At 33.7% G+C, this 21521-nt stretch overlaps 2 protein-coding genes across 11 annotated transcripts in view; one reads left to right on the forward strand and one right to left on the reverse strand.

The window, feature by feature from the left end:
• Positions 1 to 2041: 2041 nt before the first annotated feature.
• On the reverse strand, positions 2042 to 6118 carry acbd5b (acyl-CoA binding domain containing 5b). Its single transcript, XM_073849469.1, has 9 exons — positions 6066 to 6118; positions 5692 to 5798; positions 5466 to 5586; positions 5304 to 5376; positions 5065 to 5206; positions 4876 to 4986; positions 4631 to 4765; positions 4370 to 4428; positions 2042 to 2242 (listed from the first exon to the last, which is right to left on the reverse strand). The coding sequence occupies exons 2-9, from the start codon at positions 5762 to 5764 to the stop codon at positions 2042 to 2044; spliced, it is 915 nt and encodes a 304-aa protein (XP_073705570.1). The 5' UTR covers positions 5765 to 5798; positions 6066 to 6118.
• A 183-nt stretch (positions 6119 to 6301) lies between these two features.
• Positions 6302 to 21521, forward strand: part of abi1b (abl-interactor 1b) — a 41457-nt gene continuing 26237 nt past the window's right edge. For 7 of the 10 annotated variants that reach the window (XM_073849839.1, XM_073849846.1, XM_073849840.1 and 4 more), the window contains exons 1-2: positions 6302 to 7093; positions 20357 to 20524. In XM_073849839.1, coding sequence (XP_073705940.1) covers positions 6938 to 7093; positions 20357 to 20524 — 324 coding nt within the window. In that variant the 5' untranslated portion in view covers positions 6302 to 6937. The remainder of the gene's footprint in view (positions 7094 to 20356; positions 20525 to 21521) is intronic. The other 3 variants (XM_073849842.1, XM_073849843.1, XM_073849844.1) reach the window with 1 other exon arrangement.

Here is a 21521-nt window from a genome sequence, read left to right on the forward strand (position 1 = left end):
GAACAGATGTGAGTGAATCAGTGTTAACGACAAGGACAGGTGAATGCTATCAGAAGTGCAGTGTGAACAGCGACCTCAGGAGGCTGAGGGGAGACCCACAGCCCCGATCATGACAAATACTAAATAAAAAATAACATGTATTTTGTATGATCCCTCTTATTTTAGTAAAATAATTAACATTTTTGCACAGTTTGAATAAAATCAAAAAATGAAAATTGTCATTAATTACTTTCCCTTGTCATTCTAAACCTGTAAGACTTTGTTGAATAAAGTTGTTCTTTTTGTTTTCTTTGCAAACAAAACATATTCTCATAGCTTTATAAAATTAGGGTTGAACCACTGATGTCACAAGGACTATTTTACCGATGTCCTTACTACCTTTCTGGGCCTTGAACGTGTCAGTTGCGTTACAGTCTATGCAGGATCAGAAAGCTCTCTGATTTCATCAAAAATATCAAATAATTTATAGTAGGGATGCACCGATACGAATCGGCCGATCATGCTTGCGCGTTTTGTCAGTAAAGCCGGTTCTGTAATCAGCGGTAAATGCGATCAGGTGCGTGATTTCACGTTGAGCCGTATATACTACACACAGCCGTTGTTTACCGACGAGCTGCGCAAATCAATGTTCATTATCAGTGTGAAAGTGCGCAGCTCTTCAGTGAACAACGGCTGTGTGTAGTATATACAGCTCAACGTGAAATCACGCACCTGATGGCATTTACCGCTGATTACAGAACCGGCTTTACTGACAAAACGCGCAAGTGATCGGCCGATACGGATCGGTGCATCCCTAATTTATAGGTTTGGAACAACATAAGACTAAGTAATTAATTACAGAATTTTTATTTTTGTGTGAGCAAATCCTTTAAGGCTTTTTCCCTCCTGATGTACAAGCTCCATATTCTCACAGAATCTTACTGTATGAGCCATAAAATCCAGTTGTATTAAATATATCTGATAATTTTTTTTGCAATTTTACAGATTTTTATGTATTAAGGTGAGACACTGCAGGTAAATAGGGTAAAAAAAAACCGAATAGTTATCACCTTACCCAGTTGATTGAGTAGATTGATAATTGCAAACATTTTTTGTATTACAAGTTTTCTGAAATGTTAGGTTTAAATATGCAAATGATGAATGATGCATACATTTCTAGTACAGAAATCTAAACACTGGATGAAGTCAGTTTCAAAAATCTTGTTTAATTTTTTTGACATATTAGAGTCAAATGTTTTTACAGAGGGGATATATCTCATATTGTCACTCCATAATTCAGAAAAAAAACTTAGAACAGAGAGAAAACCAGTTTTACCAGTTTTAGGGGAATAAAATGTTGTATAAAATCAAGCTAATTATATATGAACAAATCCCTTTGTATAAACCTTCAGAATATAGACTGGAATAAAAATGTTAAGTTTGGTGTGTGTAAGTGCTACTGAAGTGGAGATTTATATCTCAGTGTAGGAGAAAAAACTCATTTTGAGAAAATGGCCTTTAAAAATAAGGATTGTAATTTAAATCCTTTGACACAAATATATAAAGTGCTATAAAATAAACACTTAACACTGTCTTCTGGATGTTTTCTTTCCACTAGTATGAAAAAAAAAACACTTTATGAAACACCAAAAATCCCAAAATCTCAAACTTGACAGGTGCATGAAAACTGTTTTTGCCTGCAGTGTCTCCCCTTAATATATGAACCATTCTTCTTTTAGGTTCAATAAAAAATATATTTCTTACTATAATTTCATATGTCAGGCTTTACAGGGTTAAAAGTATCTAAAGTGTGATTTTTTTCTTGTTAAAGTATCAAACCAAGCTCATAGTGATGAAAGGAAATTAATATTAATATAACCCACAATAAGTGCCATGATGCAATAGTAATAGAGTCTTGCCTTATTAGGAAATGATTCCTAACTGAAGTATAATGGTTTTCACTTGCATTGTAAGTTTATACAAATGCTGGTGGAAAATTGGCTTGTTGATCACATTAATGCTTGTTGACGTCATTGTGCTCAAGACTTATTCAAACACTGACTCAAGCCCAACCTCTTCCAGTGCCTGCTGAGATTCTGTCAGTTCGGACCGGTCCAAGTGTCGGTGGGTGGGGGACGGGGGGTGTAACTCCCTGTGGTTTTCCATCCTGACTCCCACACTGAGGCTCTCTGTTTCCCCCTTGTTGCACGTTGGCCCCAGCCACGCTCACATCTGCCAAATGGACCCTGGGAACTCCCGAACCCTAGGGAAAGCATTGCATACTCCCATTTATATCGCTCTGACATGACATGACAAACAAATAAACTCTTTCTCTCTTTCTGTCCAAAAATGTCACAAGCCTATCCTTGTACTAAGTATCTGCTGATGGACTGCAGTTGATGTCACTTAATCCATGTTTTTGCCAAGGATTTTAAAGTCATACTTTGTTTTTTTGCCAAGAATAACTTAACACTTCCAAATCTCTGGTGATGTATGATGCATCGGAGTGAACTCATAGTATGATGGATTCTATGGACGCAACCCAGCTTATACATCACATTAATGACTGCTGTTTCAAGGGTTTGTGTGAATACTGAAGTCAACAAGTCAATGTGTTTGATTAGCTTATTACTAAGAGCATTGAAAGATTATATACAGGGTGGGCCATTTATATGGATACACCTTAATAAAATGGGAATGGTTGGTGATATTAACGCCCTGTTTGTGGCACATTAGTATCTTGAAAAGTTTGCCCCCTCACATATACTAATGTGCCACAAACAGGACGTTAATATCACCAACCATTCCCATTTTATTAAGGTGTATCCATATAAATGGCCCACCCTGTATTTTACTATAGAGTGAATCTCACCAAAACATATCATAAAAAAAAATCATATTTAAGCCTATAGTTTTAGTTGTTTTTTTAGTTCTTTTTGTAGTTCCAATTATTCATATGTACTGCTTTTCTGCAATAATATAAAATAACTTTTATATTGTTACAAAAGCTTTTTATTTCAAATAAATGCTGTTCATTTGAACATTCTATTTATCAAAAAATCCTGAAAAAAAATGTATCACAGTTTCCACAGCTGTTGATAATAATAAGAAATGTTTCTTAAACAGAAAATCAGCATATTAAAATGATTTCTGAAGGATCATGTGACACTGAAGAGTGGAATAATGATGCTGAAAATTCATCTTTGATAACAGGAATAAATTACATTAAAATACATTCAAGTAGAAAACAGAACTTTTAATTGTTTTACTGTATTTTTGATCAAATAAATGCAGCCTTGGTGAGCAAAAGACACTTTGTTAACAAACAAAATTTTTCAGCATGAGCCATAAAATTACTGCAATACATTTAAAAAAAAATGTAAAACATAATAAAACTTCTATATTACAGACAAAATCTGAAATAAAATGCTTTTATAACATTATACACTATACCATTCAAAACCTATTTTTTTCTTGGTGGAAAGAAATTATAGAAATTAATACTTTTATTTAGCAAGGATGCTTTAAATTGTTTAAAAGTGATGTTGTTTAAAAAAAAAAATTATATTTCAGAAAAATGCTGTTCTTCTGAACTTTCTATTCATCAAAGAAACCTGAAAAAATATACTCAGCTGTTTTCAACATTATAATAATAATAATCATAATAATAATAATAATAATAATAATAATAATAATAAATGTTTTTTTTAGCAGCAAATCAGAATATTAGAATGATTTCTGAAGGATCATGTGACTGAAGTAATGATGCTAAAAATTCAGCTTTGAAATCATAGGAATAAGTTACATTTTAAAATATATTCAAATAGAAAAATGATATTATATAATACAAATATTTCAAAATTTTACAGGTTTGCTGTATCTTGGATCAAATAAATGCAGGCTTGGTGAGCAGAAGAGACTTTTTTAAAAACTTACAAACCTTACTGTTGAAAAACTTTTGACTGGTAGTGTATATATTTATATATTTTTTATTTTTAAGGTGCCCGTAAAAGAATTGTAAATTATAAATGTCTTTTTCATCATTTTCGATCAATTTGAAGCATCCTTGCTAAATAAAAGTGTTAATTTCTTTTCCTACAAAAAAAGAAATTATACTGACACAAAGCTTTTGAATGGTATAGTGTATAATGTTACGAAACCTTTTTATTTCAGACAAATGCTGATCTATGGATCTTTCTATTAATGAAAGAATACTGAAAAAAATTTACTCAACTGTTTTAAATATTGATAATAAAAATAATAATAATAATTCATGTTTTGAACAGCAAAATCTTACTGTTCAAAAACTTTTGACTGGTAGTGTATATGTAATATTTTTTTATTTTTATGGTACCTGTGAAAGAATTGAAAACATAACTGGAGACTGTACCTTCTCTTGTGTTGCTGGATTTTCCATTGAGTCACTGTACATCTCATCGTCTGAGTCATCTGTGTCATATTTGGTGAGAATGATGTCATCAAATAATATTTTTCACACACAGATTATAACAGCCACGCTGTTTACTTTATCTGCCAATGAAATTTTATTAAATGACTGCTAAATCTTTTTTTAATCAGAGTGCAAAATCAAAGCTTGTATTAAACCGGGCTAAACCATATAGCTATGGAACCAAAAAACAAAAAACTGTACCATAAGCCAATTCCTCTTCTTCCTCCTCCGAGTTCAGAGAACTATGAGTGTCGTCGGTTGAGGAGGACATGCTGTTCTTCTCACTTCTATTAAACACTGATAATCCTCCTCTCCCTGCGGCAAATGTGCTTGAGTCTGCAGAATAGAAAAGAGCTGAGAACTCCTAAAAAATACAGTGGTATGAATCATTTCAGGTCTCTGTCTTGTTAATTTTACAATATAAAGTTACAAAGTTACTGCGGTACCTTTTCTCCTCTCCTCCATCTCCATTTCACCTTCTAGATTTTCTCCATTCATTTGACTTTCCACCACTTTCTCAGCAGCATCATCAAAGGCTTTTTCAGCATTAATGCTTCCTGTTTCAAAATATAAAATAGACTCAGATAAGGATGAATATTATGGTTGAGGATTTTAAATGCTTTTAAATGAAGTACCTGTGGATAAGTGTGCCGCTTTACTAGCCACATCATCTTTGTTATCATCATCATCATCATCATCTTCCACCATCTCATAAAACGGATCAAGAGCGTCCATTAATTCTGCCATCTTGTCTGTGACTGGGATGGTTTCTATTATCTATGATACAATGATTTGATTGTTTCTGGTTTAAACTATTTTTATTGATAGCTCAATATAAGAAAGCTTCATCTCTACAATCTATATAACAACCAACCAGCTGTATTTCCTCAACATATTCCATCATGGCTTGGTCCTTTGACATGTTTCCCAAGGCTTTCCATGCCTCCCTGGAAACAACACATGTTTGTTTGGGTTTAATATGCATATTATTTAAATATAAACATTTCAAAATCACATTTTAGTGGATGATATTTACCATTTAGCTTTGCCAAGAGGATCCCAAGAGTTTGGTTTTGGGGTGTTACATGGCCCTATCGTAGCTTGTTTGTAGTAACTGTAGAACATAACCAGCATATCATCTGACAGATCATAGGAGCCTGTGTGAAATAAGGAAAGAATGGTTACAGAAAGATATTTTTATTGTTATTTAAAAATAAACCTTGTAGTTCAATACTTGACACTGATATATATAGAGGTATTACCATCTTCAGGTAAACTTCGAATCACTTTAACAGCCGCTTCAAACCTCCTCTGAATAGATTTGGGATCTTCCATTGCCGTTCATATCATGGACAGGTCTACCTCATGACTGACGAATGTCAGAAAATGCATAAACATTTAATCAACAGACATGAATTCAAAAGCACACCACGTTAATAATTTAAATATAGACTTAGTACTTTTTTTGACACGTTCAGTTAATTAGTTTAATATCAGGTTGAGTAATTAACCTTTAAACCTATCGCCAAACTAAGAAATCACTGTGTAAATTCTTTAAAAACGAAATTTTACACTGAACAACTAAACTAAATAACAAAAAGCAAGACACCACATATAAAACAATATAACTACTCACCTCCTCTGTTTCATCCACCTGAAAAAACTGCTCAGTGCGTCCTAGGTATTAACTGAAACGAATGCAGGTTGGGTGATGTAGTTTCCAATGGCGCCAGACTCAATAGTGATGAATAGAATGTAGCCCGCATTTAGCCTACATGATCCATAATGCATTGCGAAAGGATATTTAAACGGCTTTTGCTCGTGCTGAGATTTTTAGCAAGGAGCTGTCCAGCACCTATTAAATTACTGGATAGACTTATACAGTTTTTGAAAATTCAGAATATATAAATTCAGAATATACTATAGTTTTATTTTTTATTTTATTTTTAACAAAATCGGCTCCGTTAGATAAATATCAGGGTATTTAATCGCCTTTTAGCTTTTTAGTTGTACGGCTGTAGGCGTTTTTAGGTTGTAAATGACTGTACATCAACTGTAGTGCTTAAGAAGCATAGTGTTTGTGTTGTTTACAACTTATTGTCGCAATATTATTATATATCTTATTATACCAATATTTGTTTATTATTATCATCACGGTATAGCATTATACAATTATACAATTATTTTACGAAAAGCCTATTATTATCTTCAAAACATACATCCGAACTTAAAACAGCGGTGTATACTTAATGTCTTTAGCGTGTTAACTGAAAAAAACATAGTCAGAATTGCTGTTGTAGAAAATCGTGGTATTTCTCATCGCTGAGGGAATCGTACTCCTCTCCTATTGGCTCATAACGTATTCTCAGAGCCGAGCAGCCAATCACAGCACAGTGCGTGAAGCGCTACGTTGAGAATTGTCGACCTGCTGAAAAAGAGGAGCCAACGGGAATCCCACAATGCCAGGCGAGGGACCTCCTGTCGGAGAGTGAAGCTCCGCTGGTTTCAATGAAAGAGGGGGAGAAGAGTAATGCAGAGGGATGTAAGATGGCAGAGCTACAAATGTTGTTAGAGGAAGAAATCCCGGCTGGAAAAAGAGCCCTTGTGGAGAGCTACCAGAACCTTTCAAGGGTCGCGGAATATTGCGAGAACAATTATGTGCAGGTACGGATTGAAGAAATTGCCTTCTCCTTTCATGTATTGTCTGAATCAGTGTGGATGTGATTGAAATGCGAGCACTGCATTTGTAGCGTTACGGAGGATCCTCATCAAAACGCGTACGAGGGCACATCGAGGCGTGATATCTTCATTTAACATGAATGCTGAGCATTTGTATTCGGATGATATTTGCCTTGTTAAAGGCTGATGCACACAATGCACGAATTCACTTTCGGAGGGTGTGTCAGAGACGTGCCGCTTTCGCTACGATGGATGGAGACAGATCTTTAAAAAATAGATAATAACTCAATGGTCAAAACATCGCCTCAAAGATTGTTAGAAACCAGTCTGGTTTTACGGCATCTAATAGCATATTGCAGGTCAAGCAGCGTCAATGTATCGACGGCAAATGTGTTTGAAGCCAGTACGTCATTTTTCGAACTAATACGTCATGCTCTGAATGTTACAATGTTTCATTTGTCCGCGGAATTCTAAAATTGCTTTCTTTCGAGGTCCAGACGGGTGTCATGCCTCTTGGGTGACATTATGAATGTGATGAAAGCCCAGATATTCGATATTCATTTCAACCTCCAAACGCTATTGAACTTCATCCACGTTTTCCCTGTATTATAAGCCGGCGAAACGCGAAATAAAAGCGTTTCCACACCAGTTCAATGAATATCATTTATATTTTATGCGTGTGTGTGTGATAGGCTACAAATGTGTATTGCCTGTGAGGTAGAATAGAATGGCGAGACGCCTAGACGCGAAATGTCGGTGATGGTGTGAATTAGTTATTGCTGACACACCTGTGTTAATGTGTCTGTCTCTCACTCACACACCTACAACAAAAGCTCAGGACAGTGAGAGAGATCCTGTTTGGGAAGCATCGCTTCAAAGGTCCAAATGTTGTAGTGTAGTATTCTGAATGAGAAGGTGTATCTTTAGGGAAAGATAGGCTTTTATTAAAGCATGTTTGACACATTCTGCAGTGGTAATGAGTGGAATAAGAATGAAATAATCATTCCCTTGAATGATTTAATCACAGGTTTATGTACCACAGGACATTTAGGTGGATGAATAACTACATTTATTGAGTATTTGTGACCCTGGATCACAAAACCAGTCATAAGGGTAATTTTTGTATTGAGATTGAATAAATAAGCTTTCTATTGATGTATGGTTTGATAGGATAGGACAATATTTGGTCGAGATACAGCTATTTGGAAAAACTAGAATCTGATGGTGCAAAAATATCAAAATATTGAGAAAATCGCTTTTAAAGTTGTCCAAATTAAGTTCTTAGAAATGCGTATTACTATTTAAAAATGAAGCTTTGAAATATTTATGGTAGGAAATTTGCAAAATATTTTTTGATGGAACATAATCTTAATATCCCAATGATTTTTGGCATAAAAGAAAAAAATACAATTTTGACCTACACAATGTATTGTTGGATATTGTGGCTAATATATCCATGTTACTTAAGACTGGTTTTGTGGTCCAGGGTCACATTTGATCTTTACCTGATATTAGGTCGGAAAATAGCACGTTCGCTTTGAAATCCATCTTGGTGAAATTTATTTATAGATGCACCGTTTGATTTGATTTTCATCTCATAGTTTTTGTGTATCTCTTACAATCTGTAAAGCCAGCTTTCCTCAGACCATAACACAATACTTCATATAGATTCAAATTTATTGGATTTAGGAAAAGGAAAAGCAATATAAATGTATGAGAAAGAGGTTTAAGAAAAAAAAACAGCTTTGTCCCTACTTTTTGTCAAAATGATAAATGCAGCATTGTTTTGGGCAATGTTTTGGATTTTTTTCTGGAAATACATAGCAATGTTTTTTTGCTGATAAAATTTATTAAAGCAAAGGGGTGTAAAACAGACATTTCATCATGAAACAATCTGACGTACAATATTTGCCATACCGAAGAGCATGATGCAATACGATTATGATTTGATTTGATTCAGAGGCCTTCAAATGATATCCAGTTACAATTTTTAGTAACTAATATAACTATATATACAGAAATAATGTAAAACAACAATTCAAATGAATTATCTGACAATTGCAAAACCTATTTGCCATTTGGGATGTGCATTACAAAGAATACACTTTAGTTTTCTAAATAACGTAGAAAAATTCATTTTAAAAACACATGAGATAATCAGTCATCCGTTGACAGCTCATTACTGCTTTGTGTAATGAAAGCAGTGACAACACATGATGTATTTTTCTCTACTGTGCTCTAAAATGTGAAAATCTTGTACACACAACATGTACATATGGCCATTCTTCATTGGTTCAAAGTCAGAGTTGGAAAAAAAAATTTCCACAAATTTTATATGTATGGAAGTCATACAATAACCTATGTACACATTTCTAGTAATTGTGCAGTTAATTCTCATATTGTATTTTCAGAAAGTTTGGAATATTTGTCGTCTCCCCAGATTTGTCACTATCAAAACACAGTAATAATAATTTAATTAGAAGGGTTATATTGACCTATTAAGATTTTCTTTTACATCTTCCTTGTAAATATATAATTTTTCTTTTATTTTATAAAAAAGTTTTCAGAATTAAATCAGTAACGATTACAATTTTAACAATATTTCAAGTGTGAATTTTGAGATTTGCTGTATTTTGAATAAAATTTTAAAAATTTTAACCCTAACCCTAAGGCAAAAAGTTGATCAAACTGATTAAGGATTCTTTAGTTTGAATATACATTGAAACAAACACTATCATAACATCTTAGTTGATAATTTAATATACTTTATCTTTGACAAAACATCCCATGTTTCGGTCGTGACCATAATTTTTTGGTAGCAACCACATCGCATAAACAAATTTTAACCCACATACTAAAGCACTACTAAAATACTAAAAATTGTACTGACATTTTGTGTATTTCCCCCATATATGAGTATTATTTGTTCCCTTTTGTTACTACCGAAACAATGATGACATGTTTTGGTTGTGACTGTCACGGTAGTGACAATTTTATGGGATGATACCCAAAAAAAGAAAGATGTCACTACCAAAACATCACCAAATGTTTTGGTCCTGTCTGTTTCGGTAGTGACAATTTTAGATACTTTGAAGCTAGCTCAAAGATGCTAATTAGCACATGGTTAACTAGCACAGTTCTAAACAGTTGTACACCAAACTGTTATGGAATAACTCCTAAAAAAAGTGCATTTAATTATATAAAAATGGTGTTTGGTAGTGATGTTCCTTAAGGTTACACACAGATTTTTCATACTTTTGAACACATTCACCTCCAAATGATGGGGCCTGTCTAGTCACTATGTAGCTATGAGAGAGATAGTGACACATAAATATTTCCTGATCATAAATGTAGGGGTTTAATTAAAATCAGTCTCAGCCAATGGACTAAAACATGCACTGTTTTGGTAGAGACATGAAAATACAGGGCAGATTAAAAAAAAAAAAAATTCATAATTTACAAAAAAAAAATATATATATATATATTAGGGGTGGGCATAGATTAATTTTTTTAATCTAGATTAAATCTTGGAATTAATCTAGATTAATCTAGATTAAAATGGCTAATTTGAATTCTGCTGAAGGCATTCAGAATATGTGTGCTACCCAAATAATGACTTAAAGTCTTTGAGAATGGATCATAAAGCTCATAAAGCTGTTCTATGATAATTTGTTGATGAAAATAAATTGTTCAATTAGATGTACTTGTGTTTACTAACTAACTAACACTGAAATTTTTTTTCTCCCTATTAGATTGTGGGTTTTTTTAACGTCAACACCTACCCAGCCCATTACATGTTACACCGTACTTTTATTTTGACAGGTTGCCGTGAAGTTTCTGTGTCATACAGTATGATCTATACTCTTTGGTATGATATGATGCTAGTTTTCTCAAATGAAACGGTAAAAGTGACACTTACATCAGTTTGGGAGATTGAGTTTATCTGTTCATGTGAGATGAAAATGGCAAAAATTACCGGGAGCGTCACGTGTGTTTCAGTATGCGTGTAGTAAAAGCTCGTCTCCGCCATGCATACATACAGCTAGGCAAACGGAACATTTCAGATTCATATTAAAACGGTCTTTTTGCATTTCAGTTTTCACATACACTAGTCCATATCGCGATTTGAATTAAGTGACTGACCAACATTAGATTTATGAATCCAAAAAACGACGAATTTACGTGGCATTTGGCGCTATAATAGATTCGGTTTTCATGAATGGAGGACGACGCGATCCTGTCTGTGTTTTGGCGGAGGAGACTTTAACGCGTGACCATATTCGGTATACATCCGCGTTAAACTATCAAGGTGAAAGTCATCATAGCTTGCGTAGTTTAGACCCAGCTCCCAACCCAAATATGAGAATAGATTAACGGCGATATTTTTTTTATCGCACGATAAGAGTTTCGCGTTAACGCAGCACGTTAACGCCGATAACGGCCCACCACTAATATATATATATATATATATATATATATATATATAAACAACAATGGAATAAAATGCAAAAGTTATTTCAATATCTGTATTTTCATAAGTTGAAATTTAAGGGTTACTGAAAGTGTTTCTAATGAAGCTTACTGATATTTTAAATATTATTGTGGGATTCAATAGATAATAGAAGATAAGATTTGAATTCTTATATGCTTTTTAAATGTTTTTTAGTTGTGGGACAGCAATTTGGATGACTTCTGTTTAATGTCCTATAGATAGCTAGATAGATTTTATTATTATTATTTTTTGCCTCATTTTTCGTATTTGTTCAGTCTCACAGTGTGGTTATAATATGCTGTTACATTCTGACTATTAAACAGAATTTAGAACGATACGAACAGTATGAGACCAAGAATTTTGAGAATTTAATGATACGTTTTGCATATTTAGTGGCTCGCCACCATCTTTGAACCCTCATGTGAGTTGGTTTAGCAATGATACATTCTCAGATATTCACAGATGACTCATGAGAGAGGACAAAATGATTCAAAGATGTTTCTCTTGTGGCTTTGGTGGGTGTATCATTCTGGAGAAGAGGTCCAAAGCGGGAATCTCTGGCACTAGACTCAAGTTAGTCATGTCTTACAATGACTTGCACCATGCCCTTTGAATCAGTATTAAAACCATTTGTGAATGAATTCCAGAATGTGTCATGGAGAATGAATCATGGTTTAGTAATGTGTTCATTTGGGCAAGACAAAAAATATGTACACTCCCTTCCAAATTTTTTGGTAACACTTTACAATAAGGTTCATTAGTCAAACATTAGTTAATGTACTAACTAACATGAACTAACCATGAGCAATACATTTGTTACTGTATTTACTAATTTTCATTAACGATAGTTGTATTAGTAAATTTTGCAATTAACATGCACAAACATTAATAAATGCTGTATAAGTGCAGTTCATTATTAGTTCATGTTAACTAATGTGGTTAACTAATGTTCACTAAAGAACCTTATTGTAAAGTGTTACTGATTTTGTTTTAAAGAAATTAATACTTTTGTATAATTAAATTAATTCTGTTTCTTTGAACACATTTCTGAAGCACCAAATTCTTTTTTTAAAATAACTTTTTATTCTGTGAGGATTTTTTTTTAAATTAATCAAAAGTGATAGTAAAGGCATTTATAATGTTACAAAAGATTTCAATTCATCAAATAATTAATGACAGTTTTCACAAAGCAGCAGAACAGTTTTAAAATGTAATTTTAAAGGGGTCATCGGATGCCCATTTTCCACAAGTTCATATGATTCTTTAGGGTCTTAATGAAAAGTCTCTAAAATACTTTGGTTAAAAATTCTCAATAGTGTAAAAAACCCACCCTTTTACCTTGTCCAAATCAGCTCTGCAAAATATCAGATCATTTTATCGCACTGGCCCTTTAAATGCGAATGAGCTCTGCTCGCCCCGCCCCTCTCTCCTGAGGGATTAGGAGCTGTAATGTTTACTTTAGCCGCGTTTAGCCGTGTTTATCGGCGAAACTTGCCAACAAGCACATTATTAAGAAAGGTAATTTGCAAAGATGCATAAAAAACCCTTATACTTACTTCTGCTGTGGATGAAGCTGCATCACGAATGATTCACACGAACATAGACGCATATGTAGATCGGGATCGGTGCTTTCCTTTTAAAAATGACAGTAACATAAAACCTCTGCGTCTTCAGCGGCACAGATGTCGGGAGTAAATGACGACTGCTATGTTCATTATTACATCCAACAACAGAACACCTCAATCGCTCAATTAGAGTCTTCCTCTGCACCTGAGTCACACAATGGCGATCGTATTCGGACTGTTTCAGCTCGGTGAGGGCGGGTCTAAAGTAAGACGCTCATGTCAATCAACTGTGTTTCGTCACAACAACAAGAAGCTGAGAATGACCTGATTTTAAAAAGGGGATATTACTTTTAAAGATTAAAAAAACCACTGGGTGGATTTTTATCATTGTAGGGTGTTTGTGTGCATAAACTACCAACACACATTAATGTTCAAACAACATGGAAAAGTTAGTTTTGCACCCAAAGACCCCCTTAAAATGTTTCAAAAAAATATCAAAATAGTACTGTTTTTACTATATTTTGATTAAATAAAAAAAAACTAAGCAGTGATGACATGTTTTGGTCATTACTGTTTCAGTAGTGACAATTTTATGGGATAACACCCCCCAAAAAAAACAAAGATGTCACTACCGAAACTCCACCAAATGTTTTAGTAGTTACAGTTTTATGTACTTTTGAACACATTTACCTCAAAATGATATGGCCTGTCTACTTACCATGTAGCTATGAGAGAGAGAAACACATAACTATTTCCTAAACATAAATGTAGGGGTGTAGTTAAAATCAGTCTCAGCCAATGGACTAAAACATACACTGTTTCAGTAGTGGCGTGAAAATGCAAGATTTCAGTTTCAATTCATCTAAGAATTGATGATAGTTTTTATAAAGCAGCTGAACTGTTTTAAAATGTAATTTAAAATGTTTCGAATTGAAATTTTACATTTAAAATGTATCAAAATAGTACTGTTTTTACTATATTTTGATTAAATAAACAAAAAAGACAAAGCAGTGATGACATGTTTTGGTCGTGGCTGTTTCTGTAGTGACAATTTCATGGGATAACACCCAAAAAAAACAAAGATGTCACTACCGAAACTTCACCAAATGTTTTGGTAGTGACAATTTTATATACTTTTGCATTTACCTCAAAGTGATGGGGCCTATCTACTTACCATGTAGCTATGAGAGAGAGAATAATTATTTCCTAAACATAAATGTAGGGGTGTAGTTAAAGTCTCAGCCAATGGACTAAAACATGCACCGTTTCAGTAGTGACATGAAAATGCAAGATTTCTGTTTCAATTCATCAAAGAATTGATGACAGTTTTCACAAAGCAGCAGAACTGTTTTAAAATGTAATTTAAAATGTTTCAAAATTAGATGTTACATTTAAAATTGATCAAAATAGTACTGTTTTTACTCTATTTTGATTAAATAATAAAACGAAACAATGACAATTTTATGGGATAACACCCCAAAAAAAGCAAAGATACAGTTTCGGTAGTGACAATTTTATATATTTTTGAACACATTTACCTCAAAATGATGTACTTACCATGTAGCTATGAGAGAGAGTGACACATTAATATTTCCTGATCATAAATGTAGGGGTGTGTAGTTAAAATCAGTCTCAGCCAATGGACTAAAGTAGTGGCATGAAAATACAAGATTTCTGTTTCAATTTATCAAAGAATTGATGACAGTTTTCACAAAGCAGCAGAAATGTAATTTAAAATGTTTCCGATTTAAATTTTACATTTAAAATGTATCAAAATAGTACTGTTTTTACTATATTTTGATTGAATAAATGCAGTCTTGGTGAGCGTGAAATTCCGTAATAACATCAATTTACAAACCCCAGACTTTTAAATATTGTTGTACATTTCTAAATAGTCTAGAACAGGGGTGCCCAACCCTATTCCTGGAGATCTACAATCCTACAAAGTTCAGCTCCAACCCTAATCAAACACACCTGAACCAGCTAATTAATCTTTTAGGTAGCCCTTGATAATTACAGACAGCTGTGTTGGAGCAGGGCTGGAACAAAAGTCTGCAGGTATAGATCTCCAGGAACAGGGTTGAGCACCCCTGGTCTAGAACTATAACATTTTGGACACAATAAGTGAAAGCCCTGCTGTACCTGATAAATGATCACGTTATTAATTATTAAAACATATTGCTTTACGCAGTCTAAATCATAAGTCATTCATTGTTTTAGAGCTGTTGGGCAGCGGTCTAGTAGAACATTGTGAAATATCACAGCCAGGATATTCATGTGTCTATTCATCTGTATTTCCCCCCGTGGCGACAGACACATGGTTTCAGAACAGCTGAGAGAGATTGACGTGTGGGAACAGGTGGTGTTTGAAACAGACCTGCAGTCAGTGCTTCATGCTTGTCGCAGTCTAATTGTTAACAATATAAGATTAGAGTCAGATATCGCAGTCATGTATACACTGGTCAGCTACTAGTATTCATGTCATAGTAGCTACTTACATGGTCACTATCAGTATGCCAAAGCTAATTCCTTTACATTTATTTGGTTAAGTGAATGCCGGACAGGGTGGTCATTATAGGGATGTGCGGTATACTGGTACTGTGAAAATACCGGTATTTATTTTTTTAAGCGGTACAATATCAAAAGTTTGCTCAGTTCGGTATTTCATCCGCTGTTCCGATTTTCACCACTATGCGGCAGTGTTCCGCAAACTGGCGTAAAACCGGCATGTGTGATAACAGACAAACGGCAATGGATCACACAGATGAACGCGCTCTGCAGCGGTCAAAGGAGCTAGCAAAAAAATGAAGACCGATAAGATATGTATATGTGAACCCATTTTATTCAGTCCTAAAATCACAATCCAACCTGTATCCTCTACTCTGTTGGTTTTTTTTGTTGATGTTGTGGTTGTTGTTGTTGTTGCTTTCTGGTTGCATTCACATTATCTTTGTGATAAAGACTGAAAAAATGTGACCCTGGACCACAAAACCAGTCATAAGGTTACATTTTACAAAACTGAGGTGTATATATCTGAAAGCTGAATAAATAAGCTTTCTATTGATGTATAGTTTGTTAGGATAGGACAATATTTGGCCGAGATGCATCTATTTGAAAATCTGAAATCTAAGGGTGCAAAAAATCAAAATACTGAAAAAAATCACCTTTAAAGTTGTCCAAATTAAGTTCTTAACAATGCATATTACTAATAAAAATATACATTTTGATATATTTATAGTAGGAATTTTACAAAAAATCTTCATGGAACATGATCTTTACTTAATTTCCTAAAGATTTTTGGCATAAAAAAAATCAATAATTTTGACCCATACTATGTATTTTTGGCTATTGCTACAAATATACCCCAGCGACTTAAGACTGGTTTTGTGGTCCAGGGTCACATATATTAAGAGATTACTTTATTTTAATTAGATCTCTTCAGTTTTGTTTCTTCTAAAATCAAAATTGTAGTTATTATTATTTTTTGTAGCAATTTCTTTGCACAGTTGTTCATAGAGTTTTCAATTCACCTATATTTGCCTGTTTCCTTTTTTTTTTTTTTTTTTTTTTTTTACCTATGGTATCGATTTGGTATCGATACCAAGGTATTAGATCCTAGTATCGTACCGAAGTCAAAATTGTGGTATCGAGCCATCCCTAGGTCATTACTATTCATAATTGGTAGTTTCAAGACAAGGAAGATTTAGTAATTATGCAACCAAGTGCTGATTGCTATTGCTCATATTTGAGGTTAGGGATTTGAATAAACCATATATTTACATCGAAGGAGTGGAGTGAACAATATTTATGGATCAAAATATCATAGAGACTTAAAAAGTAGGCTTGAGTTTGACAAGGAACCACATTGATATGTGCTAAAACCACTCAAATCATATTTTCATGTTTAATTGCTTTAATGGCTTTAAAAAGCAGAGACACAAATCCACACATCTTTAGTTTTAATGTTTGTTGATGTATGTCTGTCATGCTAAGCCAACTAGTCACTGATGAAAGAGTAAATAGTTTGCAATGTGAAATGTTTTGAATTGCGACAGCAATAGGATATGGATTATCACTAAAATGATGTCATAGTTGCATCATGCTCTTGTCTGAAAACTGTTTAACCAAAGTTTTTCGTCGTTATTGTTGCCTGTTGGTTTCATCAGATTTTTTTCAGGATCATTTGTCATATTAGTTTGCAGAAGTTCCTGCTTTATTACATGACTGTGTAAAACACTTCTTATTGGTCATTCACAGCATTCTGTGGTCAGATCACACTGCAGTCAGGTTTTTCTCCCAAATAATATACTCAAATCATTCTGTTATTGAGGTCCTGATCACCTTTGAGTTGTTGTTTTTTTTGCCAATAATAACTGCTGACTTTACAGCATCCCTTAAATTTTTATACATGCTTTTAACCAGACTTAAGTGATCCTTTTTTAATTAGTAGATATGTTTATTTAAAGCAACCTGATTGAAATGTAAAAATGATAATTTTCTGAAAATTCTGAAATTTTCGTATGCGTTTTTTAATTTCCGAAAATTCCGAAATTTTCTTATGCTATTTTTCGTATTTGTCATCCTTTCCTCAAAATGCGTGCTACGAATGCAAAAACACAGAAAATCGAATCTGAATTTTTTTTATGATAGACGAAAGTTTTGGATGCAGTGTGTGAACATGATTGACACAACATAAAGTAGTATTTATTTTTTAACGTGCGAAAAGTTCGGAAGAAAATTTCGTACTCTGTGTGCAATGACCTGTAAAATATTATTAGAATTTAAAATATTTTGTTTTGATATTTTAAAATATGTTTTAAATGTAGTTTATTCCAGTGATCAAAGCTGGATTTTCAGCATCATTACCCCAATTTTCAATGTCACATTATCCTTCAGAAATCATTCTAATATGATAATTTGCTTAAAAACACGTTTTATTGTTATCAGTGTTGTGCTAACAGTACTACTTAATATTTTTGTGAACATCATGGTACATTTCTTCAGGATTCTTCGATGAATAGAAAGATCAAAAGAACAACATTTATTTGAAATAGAAATCTTTTGGAACTTTATAAATGTCAATTTTAAACAATTCATCCTTGCTGAATAAAAAAAAAAATCATACTGAAACATCTGTCACGATTTGTTGATTCTAATGGACTATTCCATTTTTAAAAATCTAGATTTCATTTTGCCCAGTCGAGTAACCTGGAAGTGAAATGCATTATTAGGCTGTTTTCCAAGGCTGCATTATGTATTAAACCCATTTAAAAATTAAGTGGACTTTTGACTTTGTTGTTTAGTAAATATTAAACAATGATTAGATTGTGCAGTGAAGTGTAAAAACAATCCTCAGGTCGTCGGCGCCCTCTGCAGGCCTTTGTTGTAATGCGTAACGTTCATTAGCTCTATAATATATTGTGTATTTCAACAATTTTGTGCAATAAAACCATATGATTTCTTGCTTTTGATTCTTTATTTGAACAAATTATTATTGCCTCATTGCTATTACATATGTATTTTAAGTAATTTAAAGGCTATTGTTCACTTACATCTATTTTTATTACCACACACAAAATTTTTTTTTTAATATAAAATATAGGGTCCTATGAAATCCGTTTTATTGTATTATTGTCATTTTTTTTTCTTTTTTTTTTCTATACTCTGCTTTAATAGTTAAATAATAAAAAAAATGTAATTGAAAAACCTGTCTAATTAATTGAGTTTTAGTTTTATTTTTTACCTATTTCTTTCCATTACTTTTCTGGATTCCATTTTAATGGTTCCATTTCCAAGTTTATTAATAAAAAGCATCTCCAAAGAATTGAGTTAAAATGTTCTTAAGTAAAATTGTTGACTTTTTTGTCATTTAGATTAATCAATAAATTGATCCGTTTTATTTTTATTTATTTATTTATTTTATTTTTTTTTGCCTATTCCTTTCCATTACTTTTCTGGATTCCATTTTAATGGTTCTATTTCCAAGTTTATTAATCAAAAGTGTCTCCAAATAATGGATTTTATTTAAAATAAAATGTTCTTATTGATGACTTTTTTTGTCATTTAGATTAATCGATAAACTGATCAATATATTAATCAATATAAAAATAGATGTTAGTGGCAACCCTAACATTAAAGGTTGTATCAGTGATTCAAAGCTGAAACATAAAGTGTCACATTCAGCTGACCTTTCTTCACGATCCGCTCACTGCCTGCCCCATAAATTGGCTGTAAAAATACGCGTCTCTGTGGTCAGCCTAGGGTCCGAGATATGCCAAAAAAAACAATCGGTGCTACCAACCATTCCACAGAAAAACAAACAGTGTTCCAACCAATCAGCGTCAGGGGGTTGGTGTTGTGGACTTTCGTACTGGTGCAGGGATGTGAGGGAGGCGGAGCGAAAGTCCACAACACCAACCCCCTGACGCTGATTGGTTGGAACACTGTTTGTTTTTCTGTGGAAAGGTTGGTAGCACCGATTGTTTTTTTGGCATATCTCGGACCCTAGGCTGACCACAGAGACGCATATTTTTTACAGCCAATTTATGGGGCAGGCAGTGAGCGGATCGTGAAGAAAGGTCAGCTGAATGTGACACTTTATGTTTCAGGCTTGAAATCGCTGATACAACCTTTAATACACTTATAATGGACAATCCTGGAAGAACCTGCGTATAGTATGTTATGCACCCATCTCTTCTCATTGTCGCTATGAGACTCACTGACCTTTTATTGGGCAGCCAATGTCTTTTTTCACTTGACAGTCTGATCTGATGTAATATTTCCTCTAGAGTCCATTAGGAATTGCAAGATGCTTTTACGTCATCATTCACAGAAGCACATCAGCTGTTAGTTTGGAAAAGCTTTCATTGTAGATGTCTGGGTTGAAACTATATTTCACACGCACCTTTGGATTAGGAAGGATGTCTTTCTTTTGTGGAACATAAAAGAAGATATTTTGAGAAATGTCTTTAGTGTTTTTTGTCCATACAATGGAAGTGGTCACCAAACTGTTTGGTTACAAACATTCTTCAAAATATCTTCTTTTGTTTTCTGTAGAAGAAAGAAAATCAAACATGATGTAGTAATGTATAATGTCATTAATAATTATTGGAATGACGTAAGGGGCAGTAAATACTTAATCATTTTTATGCTAACTATGTCTTTACAACTTTTTATTTAATCTCTGCTCAGGCACAAGACAAGAGGAAAGCCCTTGAGGAGACCAAAGCTTACACCACCCAGTCCCTGGCGAGCGTGGCCTATCAGATCAATGCCTTAGCCAACAATGTGCTGCAGCTGTTGGATATTCAGGCTTCACAGCTGCGCAGGATGGAGTCCTCCATCAACCACATCTCTCAGGTCAGCCCTGGGCAACACAACATCAACTAAAAACAACCAGATGTTCTTCACCCAATATGCTTTGATTCAGTGGTGATTCAAAAAAAGATCAGTCATCATCTGACTACTTTTATCACAGTTATAAATTTAGCATCAAGGTTTGAGATGAATGTTTTATTTCATTGCTGTAAATCCAGAACTAATCCAGAACCAAAGCTTAACCTTAAAGCAGAGACAAAAATGTGACCTGCAGTGTTTTTTATCATTATACTGGATTTGACACAATTCTCCAATTTTATACACCGTTTACCTTAAATATGCAACTATTATATAACTCTTTATAGGATTAGTTCACTTCCAGATCAAAAATGCTCAGATAATGTACTCACCCCCTTGTCATCCAAGATGTTCATGTCTGTCTTTTCTTCAGTCGTAAAGAATTGGTTTTTTGAGGAAAACATTTCAGGTAAGTTTTCCGTATAGTGGACTTCTATGGTGCCCACAAGTTTGAACTTCCAAAATGCAGTTTAAATGCAGCTTCAAAGGGCTCTAAATGATCCCAGCCAAGGAAAAAGGGTCTTATCTAGTGAAACAATTGTTTATTTCCTTAAAAAAATTACAATTCATATACTTTTTAACCTCAAATACTCGTCTTGTCTAGCTCTGTGTGAGCTCTGTGTATTCCAGTTCATGACAGTTAGGGTATGTCAAAAAACTCCCTTCTCATTTTCTCTTCCAACTTTGAAATCGTCCTACATTACTGTTTTGCCTTTTTTTGTAAAGGGCATTTGACCTTCTTTGCATGTTCACTTTGTAAACACTGGGTCGGTACTTCTGCGGCGATGTAGGATTTTGTAGATTTTGAAGTTGGTGAAGAAAATGAGATGGGAGTTTTTCAACATACCCTAACTGTCTTAAACCAGAATACACAGAGTACATGCAGAGATAAACAAGATGAGCATTTGAGGTTAAAAATAATTGTTTGTATTTCATTTATCATGTATCATTTCACTAGATA

The sequence above is a fragment of the Garra rufa genome, chromosome 10 (genome assembly GCF_049309525.1).
Source record: "Garra rufa chromosome 10, GarRuf1.0, whole genome shotgun sequence".
In the NCBI taxonomy this organism is placed as follows: Eukaryota; Metazoa; Chordata; class Actinopteri; order Cypriniformes; family Cyprinidae; genus Garra; species Garra rufa.